A 23,680-nucleotide genomic window follows, 5' to 3' on the forward strand; every position below is an offset into this window, starting at 1 on the left:
TAAGGTCACATAGATAGTAACTGATACTATTGAGATTTGAACAAGGTCTAAAAAAAAAATAATTCCAAAGACATAGCTCCTAACTTCTAGATGGTAATATCTTGCCTAGTACTGGATTCAGCAGTGCGTCAACTCATCTGGGAGTTGAACACAGTCAAAGGATCTCAAGAGGGTTGTCGTGAAGTCACTAGGCTGGCTCAGTGGAGCAGGGGTGACAAAACAGGCCACTCCTGGTCTGTGACTACAAATAAGGCACGTGGCTCTACTGACACCAGATGGGCCTAAACCTGATGCAGAAAGGTGGTGGGGAAAATTGTACACGGAGGATGGGGCCATGAATGCAGCAGAGGAACCTGGTACAAACTGGAGAGAATTGGAAGGTGATGCAGAGAACAGAGGACAATGAAAACAAAATGCTGAAAAGATGGACAAGTGGAAGGCGTCAGTGACCAATCTGGAACAAATGGCACTATGTAAATGTCTCAAAACACCTAGCAAGAAGTGTTGTTTAATCCTTAGTTTGCTCAGTTGGGGGAAAATAGTTATCTATGGCAAAAATATAAAAAAGGCAAATTTTTTATTAAGATAGACACTTGGAATATTCTGCAGACTTACCTGATTTGATGTATTGACGGTAAAAGGATACAGGTCCTTCAGGTAAATCCTTGGCATATTGTCCAGAAGCATGCCATAGAGGGGCATGTATAAACTTGCTATCTGGGCCTGCTTCTCCTAGGTGAAAAAGTAGTCAAAAGAAATGATTCACATAAAAATCAATAGACTTGTAGGTTTGATATGCATTTAATGCAGTGAACCATTAAATGGTGTTTAGGGAAGGGAGAGAGGAAGACCACTTACTGGTTCTCTGTATCGATCATCAAATGAATGCTTAGCCATTAGATTTTTTAGGACAGCTAAAGCCAAGTGCCTGATATCTTGGTCTTCTTGCAGAGCAAAGCCAACTTCTCGGAGCAGAATTCCGATTAAGAAGTGTTTGCGGCAAAACTCATTTGTGACTGAATATTCAGGCATATCTTTGTGAGGAAGGTAAAGAGATCATGTTATTGAAAATCAACTGATCACTTGATAATCGAGAGAGGTTTAGCAAACAACTCTCAACCCCTCTCACTACTAGGAGGGATTCAGTAATACAGTCTTGCTACAGAGACGAAAAATGTGAAGAGGGGCATTCAGCAAGTATTCTGTTTATACTAATCCAAATAGTACTCAATGTCAAATGTCAAATTCCATAAAAGCGGCATGTCTACAGTAGTACCGGAGTTGAAAGGAGAAAAGCTTATTTTCTGCCTGGAGGAATCAGGAGATGTGACCGGAGGGAATATGTTGAGATGGACCTTTGAGGGTGCTCAAGGTTGAAGATGCAAAGAGTCTGGGGGCGGCGGGGGGGTGGGGATGTTGGAGGCAGTGTGGGGAGGAGAGGAGGTTGGGAGAAGGGATAGGGTTTCAGTGGCACAGACTTCTGAAAGCACAGTTATGTGGGGAGCACAGGTATGGAGGAGACCGGTAAGCACAGCAGCCAAAAGAGGAGTGGGGAGAATTAAGACTTAAGAGATATACTGGGACTGGATGATGGACAAAATCAAGTACAAATTCCTAAGCTGGTGTATTGGTCCCTGAGCCATTTGCAAGTAATTCTATAGGAAATGTTAGGTGACTGACGGCTTTGAGATCATTGGCCCAATCAGACCTATGCTTTATTGATCCATTAATATGATAGGCTATAAATGGGAATTAGACTGTAGGGAGATGTGGGGTGAGGGCTACCATCCAGGAGGCTGTAGGAACAGGGAAGGGGGGATGGTGAGAAGGCATCTGGACCTGGGGTAGCAGGACCCAAGTAGTAGCAGTAAAATCACCAGGACAAGTGGGCTGCAGGACGTAAAAGAGCAAAGAGAGAGGAAAACCAAAGGGGGCTGCACCATTTTGAGTCTGAACTATAGAGAAAAGAATGTTAAAATCTCAAGTAATAGTGCATTTATTGAGAATGGTCCAATGTGCTTTCTAAACGTAACTGTTAATAACAGGACTAGCGTCCAACCTATAAAACAGGTATTGTGTGCCAACACTCAGCTAAGCATTTCACAAGCGTTATCTCCGTTACTCCTCAGAACTACCCGTTAGGAATAATGAACTATTAGAATACTCCAGGTCATAACTGACCAGGAGCAAAGTAAACACACTGATTTTTTAAAAATGCTGTTGGGGACAAAAGTACGGGAAATGTGGAAGTTCAGGAGACTAAGATCGAAGGGCTTAGGTTAAATAAATCTTTCCATGAAATACTGAGTAATAGTGAGGGGCCAGAAAGAGAATAAAGCTTTCTGATTTCCAATCTATGACTAGAAAAAAAATTGCCAGGACTATTTGAAGTTATAAACTCGTCTGGGGTAAAAATAAACTTATATGATTCTAATAATCTCAAATCATGAGAGAATGGTTTGAACTGGGGTGTGGTTTATTGATAGAAATATCATATAGTTTCATTGAGCAAGCGTATTATTACATACAATTGGGAATTTTATTTATGATGCACTCTAAGGAAATTTCAGATGCTTTGGGAAATTAAAAAAATTCCAACTCTGGAGAATAAAGTATGAAAGAATTCAAGTTGGGGAAGCATTTAATTATCTGTGACAAGAGAAAAGCTCAATCAACTTTTTGACTATTTTGATTAGATGATATTAAACATATGGCTATTTATTAGCATCTGGAAACTGGAAATTTGAAGTATCTATACTCATCAATATTATCAAATTATGATGTGGTTATTAATGCTGAGATAGTGTAATATAAAATATTATTTACCTGATGCATGTAACTCTTGTATTGATTCTGAAGGTGTCAAAGGATCTGGATTTAATATAAATAAACAAAAAGTTCAGATATATACATACTCAGATACACACTATATTCATTAACTATGTGTAATTTATACTGAAAAATTAAAATACACTGTCCTAAAATATGAGTGAGTCCCTTCAATAAAGCTTTGTTTTTCAAGACAAGTACCTTAGGTTGTTTACTTCTTTCCTTAAAAATGAATGCCATGAACAGAATTATTCTAATTCTTAGCCTTCTTTTTGGACACCTTTTTGTTCTATCAGAAATCTGCTTGCTACAAAACATATTTTTATGTTCACTGTTGATAATATCATATCTACACAGAGACTGTCAGGCCTTTTTCTGAGCCACTGATAAGTAGTAAACAACCAGAATCCAAATGACAAAAACAGGTTTGATCTTCTTGAGTGCTGTAACCAGCCTGCCTAATGCAGTAATATCTTGGCACTAGTTCATAAACATAAAACAAATCAAAAAGTGAAAAATGTTAGTCCAAAATAACTTTGCCACCCTTTATTCTATGACGGCATTTAGATAAATGTGTTTCATAAATTGGAAAAAGAATGGAATAATGTATACAGCTTATATTTAAGATTGACATGACAAAACTTTTATAGGCTTGATAATGTACGTTACTTTCTCTTTCCTTCCAAAATATTAGTGTGAGCTATAATACATATGAAAAGGCTCTTTACCATCTTAGTTTCTGCTTTCCATGAATATCAAAACTGTGCCTTGTAATTTACTCATGCTTAGAAGTATTTAATTAATCAATTTATTTATTTTATTGAGGTATAATTGACATATAACATTATATTAGTTTCAAGTGCACCACATGATTTGATATACGTACACCTTGCAAAGTAGAAGTAAAGTATTTTAAAGTCATAAATCATTTAAGTATTTTCTTTGTAGCTTGATGTTTGATTAGTTTCTGATGTCTAGATGGGTGATGCTTATTCTCTACCATGATCATGCTGATATGTGTGTATATACACATTTTAACAAAAGTAATAAATGAAAATATTGTCTATAGACCATTTATACTATAGTAAGTATAGTAAACAAAATGTGAAGCCCCATTTTTACCTGTGCACCCATCTCTGCCTCTTTCTGACTCAGAGGTACTGAGTATTTACAATGTTGCCCATTTGCCTGCCTTCTTTTCTCCCTTTCAACCTACCAGTTTTCTTTGTATAAAACTCATTTTGAGGAATTGCATTTTAATGTACACACATTGATAATCTTAAATGAATTTATACTCACAAAGTATAACTTTTCCTCCCTGTAATTTTATGTCTCTCAAAATCAAAGGAAAGTTGTCTTTTGGAACCAGTATGGTGAAAGACAGTATGGGTCTAGGTTAAAATTCTTCGATTTACAAGCATCAATTTTATGGTTTTCTTGGCCTTCTCGTTAATGAAAAAGGAAACATAGACAAAAATTGAGAAATACAGAGCTGTATTCTTTACCACACGCCACCAACTTCTGCATTTTAACCTGATTACCTGGCTCTAATCCCATGTGACAACTTCAGACAAAACCAACACTGAAGAAACAGGAAAACAACAACAAACAAAGGCAAAACAAACAAAAAAATATATTTGTTCCCATTGTAGGAACAGACAAAAATTCTGGGAATTATTACCTGGAATGTTTGCTGATCTTATGGGGAGACACAAAGGAATAAAGTGTTCATGCTGACATACTTCTTGAAGGAAATCAAATTTATACTGGCATAAGGTCTGAAAAAGAGGCAAAGAAATGACTATTATTCACACACTAAGAAAATTAATGGAAAATCTGCACTTGAATCTTATATCTAAAAAGGAGGTGGAGTTACTTTTGTGTGACCACTGGGTCATTGTTAAATTTAAAGGATTTTGTCCCCTCTGAAGTGGTAAATGTAGTCAGGCCCCCTGTTTTTGGAGATTGGACAAGGCCTGTTCAGGAAATGATCCCATCTGCAACCTACATTGAGCTTCTATGAGATACAGTCTTACTCAGCCCTATTTTTTGCTTCTTTTGGCATGTATGTAACATGTTTATTCTAGGAAAAATAGGTCCTCACCACATGTACAGAGGTCTTCAACTACATTCAGCTCAAAGAACATATCACTTCAATCAACTCCTAAGATCCAGTGCTAAGGAAGACAATGGTGCAGATAATCTAAAATTACAGTGAATCTCTCTCCATCTGCCATTTATTTTTGGAGTACGTTATCTAATTCCACCTCTTCCCTGCCCTAGCAAACAGGTCTGTCATTTCAATAATGTTTTGAGTAGGACAGAGATAAACGAAGTGCAGACATGGTCTAAGACAACTTAATACAATCACATAAATAGGAACAATCAGCATGTTCATAACCATTCTATTTGCATTGTCATGCAAACTAAGTAATCAAATTTTAAGACTCAGATTGTGTTCACTGTATTCACTAATATCAGCTAACAAAATAAAATATATTCCATTTGCTCAGATATTTTAGAATCATATTTTGTGGCAACTTTAGTCAATAATTTAAAATACTGCCATCTTAAACAAGGGTAGTATCTGACTTAATCCTTTGCACATCCAAGTGAAACGAAGCATAATTAAATTACATGGTAGTCATTCTTCACTGAGTATATTCTGTTTGGTTTTTGATGAAATATGTAGTTTAAGTTCACTGGAATTATACCTAAAATGATATTCTGCAAATATCATGCATAATTGGAGCACTAATGAAGGATATTCTTCCAAAAAATATTTACAGAGAGAATTGGATTCTCAAAATCAAATGACATATAACCATGTAACTCTCCTAGCCTAAAGTAAATCTCCACTGCCAAAAAATAATGTTCAGGCTCCTAAGCATAACATGAAAGGTTCCAAGAAGATCATTATTTATTTTTGGCTTTTCTATATTCGTTACTCTTTCCCAATACCTAGATAATTTCCCAATGGGGACTTATCTTCCTCCCAGTGGGTAAAGGTTAATGGGGAACTATTAATTCAGGTGCCCTGTCTTCCCTCCCTAAGAGGCAGGCATGTGACCCAAAGCAGGTTGGTCACATGCTTCCTCTCTGGAATGTAAATCTTAAGCTGAGTATTAAGAAGGAGAAAATGGTCCCATTTGATTATTTAGACAGCAGCAGACCCTGGCCACTGGTTCATCCTTTGTGATTACTCTTGTGCCCTGGAAGTGTCTTGGTCACTGCTCTTTTCCAAGCTTAGTTCTTGAGCTCTTTCATCAATGCTGTTTACCCCAATATCCTTCCAAAAAATTCCCTTTTGCTCAAATTGGAGTAAGCTTCTGTTGCTGCGAGACAAAGAACCTTAACTGATAAAACTTTCACGGTCTGGCCCACTTCCAGTCTTATTTCCCTCTAGCATATGCCATACTACGTAGCTCAGTGGTTCTCAAGCTTGAGAGTGTAGAGGAATCACCTGAAAGTCTTGTTGCAATCCAGATTTCTGGGCTTCCCCTGTGGTAGCTCTGTTCCGAGATCACTGGTCTAGGAACCACACTTCGAGAACCGCTGCTCTCTAGACAGTACTGTTCCCTATCTCCCAAAACATAGCCCCTATTTAGGTAGGGTGATCAACTGTCCCATTTTGCCCAAGACTGAAGGTTTCCAGGGAAGTGGGACTTTCAGTGCTAAAACCAAGACAGTTCCGAGTAAACCTGAGGCAGAAGAATTGCAGGTGGAAAGAATCACTCTTTTCACCGCCCACGGGAAATAAAAGTGAAATGTAAACACTTTCATTCCACACTCCTTTTTTGTCCCCTGTGAAGGAAGGACTGGGTAGACTTACTTAGCACATGAACCGTTTTAAAAGGCTGCCTCTCATTGGTATAGAAATTATTTTTTGATATGAATAATGGATAGGTTATTGTTTTAGACAGATATACACAGAGACCAGTTTATTTATTTAAAATGCAACAGTTTAGAAAGCAAGCACTCCTGTACATGGTTCTTACCTTGGGATCACCAGAGGAGAACATGCTGACGTAACTGTTAACCGTCTTAAACACAAAACCCCGGTCCATAAACGTAAAGCAGCGCTAAAAAAGTAAAATTCTAAATTCAGACGTTTTTACTTTAAGGATCATTAAAGATGTTAGAAAAGATGATTAAATATATTGAAGTAAAAAACATTTAACTAAATGTGCTGTATAATAAATGTCTTAAAAATCTCTGCAATATGTTTAAGCGTTCATCCACGTATGGCAACTAATTAAAATACTAGATACAGTACACACACCAGAAAGTTACAAACTCATATTTATCAATTTTCTAAAGCATCTCTTGGAGCTTTGCAATGAGCCCTTTCCTTTTTATAGCTACTTTATTTATTTATTTTTTGGCTGTGTTGGGTCTTCGGTTCATGCGAGGGCTTTCTCTGGTTACGGCAAGTGGGGGCCACTCTTCATCGCGGTGCGCGGGCCTTTCACTATCGCGGCCCCTCCCGTCGCGGGGCACAGGCTCCAGACGCGCAGGCTCAGCAGCTGTGGCTCACGGGCCCAGCTGCTCCGTGGCATGTGGGATCTTCCCAGACCAGGGCTCGAACCCATGTCCCCTGCATTAGCAGGCAGATTCTCAACCACTGCGCCACCAGGGAAGCCCTGAGCCCTTTCCTTTTAATATAGAAAGTTTTAGCTTTTACTTGTCTATTTTTTAAAACCACTTAGTTACATTTTATTATTATTGTTTTTTAGTAATTCGATTCCATAATTCCTCAGGTGTAGAACCTTGCTGTGCAACACTGGGTAGGAACAGGGCAGAGACATGTCAGGAAAACCTTTTAAAATCTCACTGGCCACAAAAAATAAATAAATAAATAATAAAATCTCACTGGCCTCCTTCAACAGAATAGCTTTTCTTTTCAGCCAAGGCAGCTTGAATTTGAAGAGTGAAGGTAAGAGATCCTGGGATTTCTATCAGTGAGCTGCTCACTGTCTCTTTATTATGTTGTCAATCTCTCTTAACTGTAAAAACGAGAGCCTTAAACAGTAGGTAGGTTTGGAGGAGTCAGGCAAGCGTTCCAACTTGGTACAGCACCTGCTCTCTCTCCCAAAGACCCATGGCCATGTCACCAGTAACCAAGCTACAGTGGCCAATTACTGCCCTGGAAAAGTGTGAAGTGGGCATGGACCGTATTTACTGATGCAGTATCTTGGGGAGGCACTATAGCAGATTGGCATATGGGGTCATTACTGCGTGTGTGGGGGTTGCATTCTACCCAGCCACATGTGTGTGAGCATGCGTACTACATGGGAAAATTTCTCAGCTGCTACATCACTCAGCATAGAAGCCTTCTTTCTCGTCCGAAGAGCCCTGTATGGTCCATTGTACTGGTTTTGCATCTCTTGATCTCTCCTCAATTTTACAAACAAATCTCTTTTCTCAGAAAGGACTGAACATAAAATCTTGTTATAGGTAGTCTACCAAGTGGAAAGTCTCGCACTGAAATACGCCCGTGTGTAAACATGAGCTTTTCTCTCTAATAACATTTTTCCAGTTGTTTGGTCATTTATATGTTTGTTTTGTTTCCTTTTCCATTTTTCTTTGTTTTCTTCTGAGTTTTTTTTTTTCATTACCTATTCATTATTGTGTTAACATACTGCTTCATTTATATTTTCATTTTCAATATGGATTTAAGTTCCTTCAATAACTCTCCCCTTAGAAAAAAGTAAATGGCTCCCATGTCCTCCCACCTCCCAAAAGAACAGTGAGGAAAGGTAGACACCAGAGCATAATCATAAGCGCAGAAGATGTAGAGCACCTATAAGGGGAGGAGGGGAGGAAAAGAGGGCTTTCGTGTCCTCTGCACTATGCAGGCTCCCAGCTAGTGTGTCAAATCCTCCCAGGATGCAGAAGGAAGTCCCAACTGGTGACCCTTGGACTATCCCCAATATGGAGCTCCCTCCCCAGAAGACCTCTGCTTTCTCTTTCCTGCTGGGAAGAAGCTTGTGTCTCACCTTGGAGAGAAAGGAAGACCATCCAGTATAACTGTGGGTTCTAGAAACTTCTCAAGAAACAGCAAGAGAAAAGAAGCCCTTTGGTGAAGACACAGGGCCCTTTGATTAGACAGAGAAGGGGTTGGTGAGTCCTGTCATTGAACAAGGGTAGTGGCAATTGCCACCTCCCAGGGACTACTGTAGCCAATCTGTGAGCTTTTGAAGGAGGCCTAACTCCATCACCCATGAATGGGGAAAGTGAGGAGAAGACTGCCTACCCTGGGGATCTAGGAAAACTCACTTAAGAGTTTCTTGAGATTTAAGAAGACTTTCTATGTGGTAAACTTGTCATTCTCTTTCTAAGGGACAGTGAGGGAAAAGGAGGGGTCATTCCTAAGATACAAAGCCAGCGGAATCAGCCTTCTTCCTGCAGAGAGGCCTCCTGCAGATCAAGCTTCATCAAATGTGTCTCTCCTGTCACCAGTCCCCTGTGTCTGGTCCATCCCAGCACCTTCTTAACCCCAGGCGAAGAGGCTCTTCTGCTCATTGCTGAGGGGTGGAGGGACCGCTCTGCTTTTATTTTAAAATAATTTATATTAACCTTCTATATGAGTAGAAAATAATTTATAGCAGGCTTTGGTAAACTATGGTCCATGAGCCAAAAGTGGCACACTGTTTTTCTAAAGAAAGTTTTACTGACACAGCTACACCCATTTGTTTATATGTTGTCTATGGTGAATGGTCTATGGTTGTTTCTGTGTTACAGTTGGGTAACAGAGTTACCAACTCTGGGTAGTTGGGTAGTTGTCACAGAGACTGTATGTCCTGCAGAACTAAAAATATTTAATATTTGACCCTTTATAGAAAACAATTTTGCAGATTCTTGATATACAGGATAACTTATACCCTGTCAGGCTTTTTCTCAGTTTGGCTTAGTAAACTAAAAGCCAAATATTCTAAATTACATGCAAAAATATATTTTTGTATATATGGCTGTTGTAATGAAAAAATGTTTATTTTGTCTCATCAACTGTGAAAGTCACAGTTTTACTCTATAGATGGTTCAGTGATGAGTTATGAAATCCCAAATTGCAAAACACACCACCTGAGTGCCTTTCCCTGTATATTTTACAAAACCTCTGGGCCCATCATTTCCTTTCCTTTGCCCCTGTGCTAGGTATCAGCTTATGTACCACCCACAGCAACTTTTGCATAGATGAAGTTTCTAGAAAACATTTATTTATTCCACAAACACAGAATATTTAAGTAAAATAGAGTAGATATGAAGACTTTCCCTTTTCACTGACTTGCTTATCCATCTTTTTTTTTCATAATTAGAACTATCACAGATGTTTCTTTAAACATAATTTGCTACCAAAGTCTGTTTTTTATATTAGATGATTTCCGAAAGCTAATTGAAATAAAGTAGAGATTAGTCAGACGAGGGGGTAAAAAGATATGGCTGTCTGAGAAGGAAAATTAAAATCAGAATGAACTTTCCTTTGCCACCTCCTTGGTATTATGTTTGCATGAGAAGAGTATCTAGACAGGTACGCTCAGGTAAGTCAGAGTTGTGACCCAGACTGGCAGTGAAAAGAAAAATTATGGAAGCTACATAGGTAGCCATGGATCCATTCACATGCTATCTTCTTCCAGGAGAGAACAGTCAGAGAAATCGACAAGGTTTCTGGCATAAGTGATACAAAAACACTACTTTCCATCATTACATGATGTAAAGGAGGGCACATTCTCACCTAGGACATTTTCCTATGGCCACCCCAGAGGTACCGTTCTCTCCACTCTTGGAAAACAATCTTGGTACAACCATGGTGTTACAATTATATTTCAATTGTTAAATTCCAATGACAACTAATTTACGGTATTTGATTACTAATGTAGAACTCAATAACCAAAACAGGTAAAAGTCATCCGAAGCCTCAGCTGAGCAAATAACTGTTATCAGATTTCTGGGAATATAGAAGATTTATAATGCCAACAGTGGGCAATGATGAACAGCTGAATGCTCAAAGTTCATCAATTCATAGGCATTATGCCAAATGACTATATTCAATTTTACATAAGAAAATCACTTTCTCTCCCTTTCCCTTTTCCTCTCCTAGTTCAAATGAGTCATCCAATAAATTTTACAAAAAGTTTTTTTTAAGCTTTCTGTGTCAAATAAATGCCATCAAAACTACAATTTTAAAACAATGCTTGTACGATGGGCTTTTATAATGTACAATATATTAAACTAATGTTTTCATTTATAAACTTCACATATAAGTATTGCTTTCAGTTTGCAGTTCATGGATCCACATATCTTATAGACTATATTTGTTTTATCTATTGTCAATCCATGCTTTTTACCCACAGATTTCCCAACCACTGGTATCACCATTAGCTTTATACTTTGTGCCTTTTTTCATCTTGGACATTCGTGTTAGACATTAGTTTATGTACCACCAGAAGCAACTTTTGCATAAATGAGCTCCAAGGGAAACATATATTTATTCTAATAAGTACAGAGCATTTAAGCCAAAAAGGGTGGATAAGGGGTCTTTTCCCTTTTTAAGAGACTTGCTTATGCAACATTTTTTTTTGGAATTTTGGGAAGAATATTGCAGATATTTCTTAAATGTAATTTGCTTACAAATCGAACAGTATGCCATTTTTTTCCCAAATTTTCTTTTCCATCAAGCACTTCAAATAAACTACGAGCATAGTAATAAACTTTATTCTCATAGGTCTTAAAAACGTGGTAGAAAACGAGAGTAATTTTTTTCTCCTTTACTCTTTTCCTCCTCAACTCTGACCATCCCTTTCTCTTTCTGAAGCAAGAAAAAAAGCAAAAATAAGAGACAAAACAGTGAAGAAAAAGAAATACAAGATGAGAACAAACATGGTATGTAATTTGAAACTGCATTTAACACATTAAAAAAGAAATTAGACTGAATTAAAGCTCACCAAAGACAAGTTAAGCTAATTTTCCATCTACTTCCATAGCCTCTTAACTTTATGTTAGTAGTATTTATTTATAAATTCCCACACCTGTCCAGTATGTTCTGGTGTCTACCACAAAGAAACAAGTGAAGTGGCTTCATCAATAGTCAATAGTTGGGCAAAAGAAGGAATAGAAGAAAAACACTATCTTTCTGGTTGAATGTGTTATCTGTTAAATGATACACCATCATTCTACATTAGCTTTTCTTGGACTAAGCACATTTTTCTTCTCAATTCAATAGAAATGCCTGTAATTCGAAGAAATGATGCTAAATATATGTATGTGTATATATATATATGTATATATATATTCACTTTATGTTGCTCAATACTTTAACTGATAATTTTCCTTTTATGCGATTAATGCACAATATTTTCATCATGTAAAAAGACCCTAGAGGTAATGTAACAAAAATGCTAAATTCCCTAAAATTTTCCCAAAGTGGCTATTTGGCATCACTGTTAGAACTGTAGCCAATCCAAAACATCACTTCAAGGGCAGAAAAGCCCAAGAGAATAATATTGTCACAGTGCAGCATCTTTAAAAATCTAATTTTTCTCTTTAAAAATATTTAGAAGTACTACATTTGGCAACACTCAAGTAGATACTTTTCTTTAACCTTGGTTTTTGTTCTGTATGACTGCAAATTGGAAAAAAAATCAAAAAGTATTTCAAGCAAGAAAGATGTACAGATGAAAGTATTCATCTAATCCTGGTAGTCTTGACTTTTCATCATAAATGAAACTGTGACTTAAATTAACATTTAGAGTATCTCACACCCACTATCACGGAGGCTTGAATAGAACTGTGATCTTGTATAATTGTACCTTAAGAAATCTGGCAACGCTGTGGTTTGCCCTTCTTGTTTCTTCAAGTGCATCTTTGTTTTTCCAAATCATGTGGTCGGCTAGGCTCATGACAAGATTGTCCAGTTCATTTTGGTAAGATTCAGGAAATCTTTGAGGCCGAGAAAGCTAAGGAAAGAATGGATCATTTCTTCATAATGTGACCTGTAAAATACTAAGCCTGGAAAACATAAACTGTAAGCCTTACTACAAACAAAAAGTCTTTTTGAAAACTTGAAAGCAATAATAAAATAGAAGCCCTTTTAATTTCAAGGTCATGATTTTCATCATTTTCATTTAATGTTTCCTTCTATTTTGGCCAATAAATTTTTCACTTTTTCATTATAAATTATAACATATATGAATTGCAGACTATTCAGACAATGTAGAAATGTAACATTTTTTAATAACCTCTTAATTCCCCTCCTTTCCCTCTCCGGAAATAACTACTATCAATGGTTTAATGAATATTATTCTAGATTTTCTTTGACTCACAGTTCTCTAATTTAAAAATCAATTATTTTGATTTTTTAAAACTAGAAATCCTCCAATAAACAGCTATAAGAAATCAGTGAATGCATAACTGAATGAGTACAGATATCAGTTTTTAATGTTCTCTAATAAGTAGTGAGTCCCAGCTAGTCTTTTTAAAACATTTATTTCAGCTTTATTGAGTTATAGTTGACATATAAAATTATAAGATATTTAAAGCATATACTGTGGTGCTTTCATACACATACACATTGTGAAAGAATTACACCCTCTACCCCTCATCTAGTTAATTAAGCCATCCATCAGCTCACATACATATTTTTGGGGAGAGGACATTTAAGTTCTACTCTCAGCAAATTTCAATTACACAATACAGTGTTATCAACTATAATCACCATGTTTTCCATTAGATGCTCAAACCTTATTTATCTTATAGATGAAGGTTTACACAAGCTAGTCTTAACTCAGTGGTCCCAGTATATGCCACCGCAGATGCCTGTGGGACTTCACAGTCAAGATGCTTTTGCCACAAGATAAAAAGCGATTTGGCTGTGAGATTACATAACATACATTGAATAAAACTCTATAGGCCCCTAAAGACTGCCCTCAGTCCAAGAATCCACGCCCCAACCCCCCCAATTTGAACTCCTGCACATAAAGGGAAAGTTTCAGGCAGCTGAGTGTTCCCATTTCAATCTCTACTTTGTGAATTTACACAGCCTCTTTGCACGAGATAGGTAAGATTCATTCATCTTTACAAGTTGGCTTTAAAATTAGACTTGCATTTTCACTATAGACAGAAACAGACAATTGAGAGTTAGACAGTGCCATATTCTCTAAAATTCTGAGCACCCAGCCTTCCATGAGGCAAGAATAAAAACCACAGAGGCTAAAATTACAGGAACTGCATAGAACAAACAGTGATTAATTGTAGGACGCTGGAGCTGACTTGGACTGGCTTTTTTTTAAGGCATTGAACCAGGACATGACTGTATAGACATTTTGAGGATTTCATGGTTACCCTCTGTATATATTCAAAGCTTATTGTTGAAATCAAATTAAGTTAACAACAAATAAACCTAATGGATTTAATTGCAGACATCATTTTTCATCCTGCTCCAGATACCTTGGGGAAATAAGGGTAAACAATTCACCTATGAAAGCAGCAATCACTTTTTAGGTAATCAAAGCACATTTGTAGTTTTCCTCTTTTCATTGTGTTAGTCTTCCAAGATACATTAAACATATCAATGTCAACATTTTCTTCACAGGGACATACAGTAATATCTTGGACTTTGATAATCCCTCTATTCCTCCATTTTTTTTGCCTTCCTTTCAAACTCCCCTTGTAGCCTACTCCCACTCTTAACCCAAAGACATGCTGATTGGTAAACACATGAGTAATATTTTTAATTGCTCTCTGGAAGTCTATCCCAAGGGCTTGAGGCGGGAGAATTCCTGAGCTGGGGATGGTGGATTTTCTGTCTCAGGACAGGGGAGGAAGGGGAGTAAGGTGACAGCATGGTTGAATCCCAAGCTGCAGGGCTGGAACACGTTGGAGAACCTGGGCTATGATATGGTGGAGGTCACAAGGATCAGGTGAAGAATGCAGGGGCTGAACTTCAGGTGTTTGGGAATTTCGTTAAGAACAAGGGGCTGACGGGAAACAAAAGGTGTAGCCAGTACAAGAAAACTTTGGCTACTAGAGCTCAGGGTTGAGAAGACATTCAGCACTTCCTGGTAAACAGGAATTCGCCTTGGACAAGAAAGCAGGGGTCACAAGGAGGTGTTATCCGCCTTTCAGAGGGCCAGACTAGGGGATCTGACTTCCTCACATCTCCTTGATGATGGAAGCTGTTTTTAATAGCAAAGAAAGCTATTCACTTCACAATTAAAAAATAAGAAAAGAAAATGCAAATAGCTTGGGAGATGTTTATTGTGAATGCTTTCAAGTCAAATGATGGTATCTGGTCTTCTCATACTATGATACATAGAGATGGTTAGAAAATTGGAAGGCCATGCACTTCTGGAAGAAAACTGGGTATGGTGATTGTTATGGAAGAGGGTAATGAAAAGGGAACTTGAATCAGTGAGGATAAACTCTTGTTTACGATGAGTTCCTTTATTCTTAGGCTGTTCATAAGGGTGTTTTGTGACCTATCTATTTTAGCAGATACATACTGGTGGCAACGAAAGGATTTTAGTCCAATTTGTTCTTTTTACAGATGGGAGAACAGACTCTGAGATGTTTAGTGTCTTTTTTTTAAATCATCTAACATGTTAGTGGCAGAGCAAGGATTACAGTGGTGAGGTTTCCTGATATAGCTTAAGAACAGACAGATAGGAATCACTCTTAGCTTCATGTTAGATTTTCTCTTCCTCCCGGACAGGAGGCTCTTATCTCTGGAAGTAGAAGAGCAGACACAGCTGAAAAGCAAACACAGGACTTAAGAACTAAGAGTTACGGAATACCAGAGATGATTAGGTGTGCAGCCAAGGCAGGTCTGTTATGCTTATGTCAAGGCCACGTTTGGAAAGGCCTGAGGTCTGGAGGCATGGATGGGGCATGTGGATGGATGACCCGAGGATGGTGGCTTGGCAGACTCCCCTGAATCCTCAGTGCCCCATCCCTCTCTATTCAGAGTCAGCGCTTCTCCCGTGTGGGAATACACTGCAAAGGTCTCTCCCTGCAAGACGACAGGCAGACCCTTCAGGAGCTGTCCTTCCTCCTCTCCTGGAGCTCAGGCCATTAGCTGGGATTAAATGCCAGCTTAACTCAGCTGCGAACCTGCTGGGCCTAATAAGGTAAGGAAGCGTGTATACCCCAAGGAGTTATAGGAATTAGTCAGCATGTACCAGCAGCAGCCACAGAGGAAGTACCACTGAGATCGGATGTTGAGTGTGTTTGACCAAGATGGCCAGAACATAAGAATGGATAAATTCAAATTCATTGACATGAGGGCACTTTGTCAGGACACAGGCTTAAATAAGACCTCAGGGGATGGACCACTCCCTGTTAGTTGGCTCTTAGAATCCTGGAGATGGCTCATTTTAAGCAGAATGGAAATGCCCGGGTTGCCCTGGCAGATGAATGAGGAAGGAATAAAGAAGCAGACGAAGGTGGACATGTAGGAATGGAAATATGAGCCCAGAAGACCTACTATTCACCAAGGCCATCAGGAAGGTACTGGGGACCGACATCCCTAAGACCGTTCAGTGGTGTCTCCCATCTGCAGGTGAGAGAGGCAATCACAGTGTTGGCTCGCTAATAGTCATGAGGATGAGGGTCATCAATATAACACAGGCCATGTGATTGCACCTCATCTCCAGGGGCCAGGGGGTGGCGATTACCAAAACAAATGGCAAATCTGGAGAGCAGCCAAGGGGGCTTGACTCTCAGGGAGCTACAGAGCTGATTAATGACATGTTGGAAGCCCTAGGGACGAGACAATCAGCAGCCGACAATGGCGATGCTTAATGTCCTCCAAGGAGGCAAGGCTGGACAATCAGGAGATGAGGATGTTTGTTCCAGTGAATAGACACGAATCCTCTCTCTGTTCTTGGATCTCAGTCAATTTTCAGATCTGGTACATACTGGCTGAAGAGGAGGCAGGGTCCCTAAAGAAAGCCCCCTGCAGACCTTTGATAAGTACATACTGTAATGATTCTACCAGTCCTTCTCCAAAGGCTTTCCTCAGGTTACTATACTAGGCGGAGGGGAATATTCATATATTCCAAGAACTATGGGACACAGATCTGAGTTGATACCTGCTATCTGGGGACCAAAACACCATCATGCCCACCCAGTTAGAGTGGAAACTCACAGGATTAATAAAGTTGCCCTGCCTAAAGTTCTGTTAGCAGAGGGTCCACTGGGTTCAAAAATCCAGCAAACAGCCATTTACCTGGTCCAAATGTATAATTTGTATTGACATAATCAGCATCTAGAGTAACCACACACTGGATACTTGACCTGTGGAGCTATCCTGGTGGAGAAGGTCAAGTGTAAGCCTCTGACACTGCCCCTCCCCAGCCAAGGGTGTAAACAGAGACAATATTGCTATTCGCCACCATTCCCACCCCATGCAATATTGCTCTGATTTAGTCTCCTAGTGAGGGAGGAGTAAGAGTCAGAGGTTTCCCCTCAGTCTTACCCACAGTGAGGACAAGAGAAATACGTATGGAACTCAGGCAATCCACTTGGGTGCTTCTTGATCCTCCCTACCCGATTGTAACTCTATATGGTCTGAGTAGAGTATGACTCCCGGAGGCTGAGACCACCCTGGACCACTCCGGAATGAGGGTTTGGGTCACAACACAGTAAGTCACCAAGACCTTCAGAGCTGTTGGCTGAGGGTGAGGGCAATCTAGAATGGATGGTAGAGGAGGGAGGTGATGAGAACTGCACAGGGTTCCGAGACCAACTATAGTAACAGGGGCTACAGTTAACCCCACTAGCCTCCCTCTTGTAAGTTTCCTTTCAGGAAGGAGAGGCCCATGGGAACTGCGGAGGAGAAGATTCATAAACATATGTGAAAGGTAGTGTAAGCTGTGGACTGTGGACCACGGGTGGCAGCCAAGGATGTGCATAGCTCAGATACTCCCTTGAGAAAAAGTCTACTGGGATGAATGAAATAACTACGAAGCCTTTGGGACCCACTCAAGAGTTCATGCCAAGGCCACCCTCTCTCCAGCTGCTCTGAGTAATTACTGAGCTTGCAGAGGTAACAGAGCCAGACCATCTGCCCGATGCAGGACTTTTCTCGTGAACATTCTTTGCTCTGAGACAGCCCATTGGCCCACCTACAACTTCCTCACGGCAAGCCTCTTTCTAGCCGATCCTCCTTCCTTTGCCATCTCCTTTCACAGGTGTCAGACCTTCCTAGTCCTTTTGCCTGTCCCTTTATCCTTTGTAGTCATTTTTGTACTTCTAATTTTGTCCTGGCATCTGCTTCTGAAGGACCTGTACTGATACACACAGTCATGCCTCACGTTTGTTGGATGCTGTTGTATTACCTATGATCGTACCTGAATTTTATTTGTGTCAATCAAGTGCTGTGCCATGGATTTTAGGATGATTGCAAAGAAGAACCACGAATGCTGTTAGGAAAAGAAAAGACAACCAGAAGTTTATCATCTTATAGCAAAATAATGATAATTCCATTCTTCACAACTTGCGATTTTATAAAACCTTTATCTTAAAATGTATTCTTTGAAAGTAAATGCATCAGAGCCATAGTATGTTCTCCATTATGTTAGGATCATCCTTAGAAAGTTCTAATGGTAAAAGTAAATACCAGATATTTCTGTTCCTCAGTCATCTCAAAGACTGTTTACACTAAAACAAGATACTGGTTTACTAGACGTGGCTGAGTAGACAGTAGTCTTATGAAATACTTATTCATTGGGTGTTCTATCTGTTTTACTTAAACAAAACTAAGTAAAACTTTTTTATCTTAAAATATGGTGTAGCAGACCCACCCCTAACATTGCCAGGGATAGAGGCAAGAGTGAAAATGGAAGCCACGTGTGAAAATATCTGAAAGTTCAAAGTCAAGTTAACAGAGTCTTAAATAAAATATGTTGGATCCTCCTGTCTTGACAAATATAACTTCATGACAACTTGGAACGCTGTACCAGAACGTGGGGCCCACCCCCTCTTCTCACCTGAGGCTCTACCCTACACTGAGGGGCCTGGGGCACGTGGGTGACTGTCCAGCCTGCAAATCCAAGTGCTGCCCACAAACCGGTCCCTCTCTCCCACCAAACACTGCTCCCCCCTTGGGTCTTGGGTTACACTCAAGAGTTTCCCTCTGAAGAATGGACTTAGGAAAGAGATCTAAGCATGCCCAGGAATAAACCTATAAACCCTTTAGGGAGGGGCTCCTGGGGATTCTTATAGGTCCTGAAGAGGCGGTAGGGGCTCCCAGGAGCATTCCTCTTGGCTATTCTCATACTTTTTCTTATGAGAAGGGGTGCATTTGGAGAAGATCAAAGCATACGCAAGAGTGGAGGCCCCTCTTTCTCGGGTCTAAGGGTCTTGCTTAACCCAGATACAAAAAATATATATCACATATTGTGTACACTTACAAAGAATACACCTCCCTGAGCCTCTTCCCTTCCCAGCCTCTCCACCACAGATAACAATTTTGAATTTTGTGCTCATCATTCCCTTGCTTTCCTTCATAATTTTGCTACCAATATCATACATCGAAGTAATGTTCAGTTTTGCCTGCCACTGAACTTCAAACAAACGGAATCATCCTGTATGTATTCTCTTGTGATTGCCTTTTCAATTCAACAAATTCTTTTCTGAGGTTTGCTTATGCGGAGCTAGGTAGCTGGGGGTCCTCTATTGTCACCGCATCACATATATAATCCCAATTTACCTATCTGCTCTACTGTGGATGGGCATCTGAACTATATCCAATTTTAGGCTGATACCAGCCATGCTGTTAACAACTTTTGAGTACCGGGTTCTAACGCTGGAAGATTGACTGAGATGAGGAAGAAAGGATGTTTAAGCTCTAAAGGGGCAACTCTGGCTTAAAAAGGGGGTCATTCTTTAGTAAACTTGATATTGGAAGTGAAATTCATGTTGTTGGGAATATTTCATTAACACAAGGCACCCCACCTTGTCCTAAATAATATTTTTAACCACGATGCCAAATGTTCTAACATTTGTCTCTTGATTTAACTGACACCTGTCACTCTCCATCCCTCAGCACTCAGCCCCACCTACACTATTTACCTTGAATCCACCAGGACTAATCCCATTGAGCCTCTTGCCTCTGTTCACATCTGATAACAGAAGAAGCCTCACTCCTCTCCTGCCCTCTGGTCTCCGTAGGTGCTGCACATCCCCTTGTGTATCTCACTGCTTCTCATCTCCTGAAACCCACCCACCATACCTTTGGTCTGGAACACATGGTCCATTACCAATAAAATCTCCTGAAGATGCAACTTCTCCTCCAAACATTCCCTTTGCCTTATCTTTTAACTGAACACTGACTCTCCCCAGAGGACCCTGCTGGAGAGGGTGTGGAGAGAAGGGAACCCTCCTACACTGTAGGTGGGACTGTAAATTGGTACAGTCACTATGGAGAACAGTATGGAGGTTCCTTAAAAAACTAAAAATATAACTATCATATGATCCAGCAATCTCACTCCTTGGCATATATCTGGAGAAGAACATGGTTCAAAAGGATACATGCACCCCAATGTTCATTGCAGCACTGTCTACAATAGCCAAGACATGGAAGCAACCTAAATGTCCATTGACAGACGAATGGATAAAGAAGATGTGGTACATATATACAATGGGATATTACTCAGCCATGAAAAAGAATGAAATAATGCCATTTGCAGCAACATGGATGCTAGGCAGGCAGCCTTCTTCAGCAGCCCCGTCTCCACTCTCACCCCACTACAGTCTATTCTCTACACAGCCATCAGAGCGATCCTTTTGAACCAAGATCAGCTCAAGTCACTCCTCCGCTCAAAGTCCTCTGTTGGCTCCCAGTTTCTCTTTGAGTGGAAGCCAAAGCCCTTGCAATGGCCCACAGGCCTTACATTACCTGCCAAACCCCCCGCTGCCTCTCTGACTTCATCTTGCCTCCTCTTTTCTTTGCTCACGTGGCTTCAGCCACATTGGCCTCCCTGCCATCTTTCAGGCATATCCACTAGGTGTGCTGCTGCCTTACCACGTTATACAGGTCTTCCCCTATACCTTTTTCTTTGAAATATAGCTGACTTACAATATTATATTAGTTTTAGGTGCACAACATAATGATTCAAGATTTTTATAGATTGTACTCCATATAAGGTTATTATAAAAATATTGGCGATATACCCTGCACTATACATTACATCCTTGTAACTTATTTTATACCTAACAGTTTGTACCTGTTCATCCCCTTCACTTATTTGTCCCCTCCCCCCACTCCTCTCCCACCTCAGAACCACTAGTTTGTTCTCTGTATCAGTGAGTCTGTTTCTGTTTTGTTATATTCACTTGTTTGTTTTACTTTTTAGATCCCACATATAAGTGAATGAAATTTTGCTATTTGTGACATCATGGATGAACTCGGAGGGTATTATGCTTAGTGAAATAAGTCAGACAAAAGATACGGTATGTTTTCCCCTCTACCTTTAATGTTCTACCCTAAACATCTCCAGCTCCCTCACTTCCTTCACATTTTTTGCTGAGGTATTACCTTCTCCACGAGCTCTATCTTGACCATTCTATTTAAAACTGCAAACCTCACCCTGCATACTCAGGACTCCCCATTCCCTTTACCTGCTCGATGTTTTCTTTTCCTATGCTACTTCTCACCTCCAAACATACAATTTAATTAACTTTGCTACTATGTGTGTCATTTACTGTTTTTATCCCGCAGTAGAATGTAAGCTTCCCAAGGGCAGAGATCTTTATTCTATTCTCTAAATGCATGCCAAATGCCTAGGATGGTGAGGATGGTGCTTGTCACAAGGAAGGCACTTGGAATATACTTGTTGGATAAAATGAATGAATATACTCATACGGCTAATTTAAATTTAAACAAACAAACCGCTTGGCCTAGGAAAATTTGATTTTCGTGAACTCCTGTTGACGCTTATTGACCCAGCCTTCAGCCTCCCCTTCTAGCTACTTACTAATCAATCATCTATCTGTCAAGTCATGATAGATAATTAATTTAGCAGTCACAAGTCTATAAGTTACATCTTTAACAGCTTCTCACCATCTCTTCTTATATTACTACAAATGCATGTGTTTCAACGTTTGGGGGTCAAAGAGTGGCTGTTTCTCTGCCTCTTCTCTGCTGTCAGTATATTCATTACTACATCATTAATCCTTTTGTTGGTAGTTTCCCTCTTACTGTGCCTAAAAACCCAATAAACTTTATTTTGGGTACACTTAGCATTTTTGAATGTTTTAGGTCATTCTTAATAGTCATTCATTCTGCCTTCAGGCCAAAGGACTTAACTTGAGTCCATTCTACTTGTTAAAATGATCTGTTCTCTTGACATGGATCTCTTTTTCTTAATAGGTTCATATGTTACCATTTCAACATGAAGCTTATACCAGAAACTATTAGAGAAACGATCTATAAAAATCAATGAATCCTATCACCTTCAGGGTTGAGTGTAAGCCATCCCAATGAAAGGACCGTCTTTAAATTCTTTACCTTCAGGACATGCTTGACTGTTGTGGAGTCATTTGATTGCAAAAGACCAGTCACATTTTTAACCAGTTCCTCATGTATAGTTCTCTCCTTGCATGCCGTGGTCTTGAACACAAACTGAAGAAAATCCAAAAAGTGAAAAAAGTTAAATATTTAAAAGCAAAGCATCAAAAATTACGTTCCAAGAATAACTCATGTCTCAAAATTATCTGCTCATGCCAGATTTTGTCATGAAATAAATGAAGGCCCAATGATAAGTGTAATACACACCTGCTCCTATTGAGGGCTTTGCACAGGTAGAGCCTTGCTCACCTAAGTTCTCCTTGAAATGCTCTTTGTAGAAATCACAAAGAAGATCAGAGAGCAATTTAGAGGGTTCAAGGAAACATGGAGGGCTTTGACCCACCTACTTAGGATACATTTCCCCTTCTCCTTCCTTCCACTGGCAACAGGTGGGTGGCATGGTAGCATTTCTTCATCCTGAAAGGGTAGAGCACCCACTCAAATAGCCAAGTGGGGAAGCAGGCGCCTTCCAGAGGCCAGTAGGTGAGCTGCCCACAAGCCCAGTGTCCACTGCCATCTCATGCTGAGACATGGCAACCAACAGGTTCATAATGATTGGCCATCAGTAAGATAACTAATGTTTCTCGCTTTTTTTTCTTAAAAGATTGGTGTTGGCATTCACCACTGAGTGCACGTCATGATCTAGTTTTCCATATTTCTTCATATATTTTAAGTATCAATTCATGCATGTATATTTAAAATACAAAATGCTTATTTCCGAATGATAATATTTTACTTATGAGTTGGGTTTGCCTCAAGGAAGGTCTTTTCTTCATAATATTCAAAATTTGGACTTCACTACAGTCAAAGATGAAGGCAGGCAAGAAACAAAGCAGAGGCACTTTGCATTTGGGTCTATAATTATTTCTTTGAACTTCAGAGCCCATTGACATCTAAGTCATTCTGATGGGGCCTAACTTCTCCACACTCATCCCAAAGGAGAAAAACAAGGCTGAGAAATGCATGAAACTAGCTAAAATCAAGAGTAGTATGATTTTGCCCCTCATGGATTATGACCCATATGAGGGTAATGTCATCAACTATCTAATCCCATGTGCAGTAATTTAGCCCCAAGGGCATTTTGACTAGCTCTGAAATTTAAAAAATTTTGGCTAGACCATATCAGTCCCACGAATTGCTGTAAACCATGGCATTTAATTAGATTGACTTTAGGTATACATTTTTGAAAAAGACATGGTGTATGTGTGCATTTTGGATATCGTAGATGGAGTGAGTTAGCAGCATTTAGCACCACTGAACTTGAAATGGTGTTTAGATTACTTCTGA

General features: G+C 39.5%; 1 protein-coding gene across 10 annotated transcripts in view; it reads right to left on the reverse strand.

Moving 5' to 3' along the window:
• DOCK10 (dedicator of cytokinesis 10) overlaps window positions 1–23,680 on the reverse strand; it is a 289,663-nt gene that overhangs the window by 45,937 nt on the left and 220,046 nt on the right. For all 10 annotated transcript variants that reach the window (XM_057551339.1, XM_057551337.1, XM_057551336.1 and 7 more), the window contains exons 26-33: window positions 22,334–22,447; window positions 18,174–18,245; window positions 12,636–12,782; window positions 6,828–6,911; window positions 4,511–4,607; window positions 2,827–2,871; window positions 859–1,034; window positions 616–732 (exon numbers count right to left, since the gene is read on the reverse strand). In XM_057551339.1, the coding sequence (XP_057407322.1) occupies window positions 616–732; window positions 859–1,034; window positions 2,827–2,871; window positions 4,511–4,607; window positions 6,828–6,911; window positions 12,636–12,782; window positions 18,174–18,245; window positions 22,334–22,447 (852 nt within the window). The remainder of the gene's footprint in view (window positions 1–615; window positions 733–858; window positions 1,035–2,826; window positions 2,872–4,510; window positions 4,608–6,827; window positions 6,912–12,635; window positions 12,783–18,173; window positions 18,246–22,333; window positions 22,448–23,680) is intronic.

This window comes from Balaenoptera acutorostrata, chromosome 8 (genome assembly GCF_949987535.1).
Source record: "Balaenoptera acutorostrata chromosome 8, mBalAcu1.1, whole genome shotgun sequence".
Lineage (NCBI taxonomy): Eukaryota > Metazoa > Chordata > Mammalia > Artiodactyla > Balaenopteridae > Balaenoptera > Balaenoptera acutorostrata.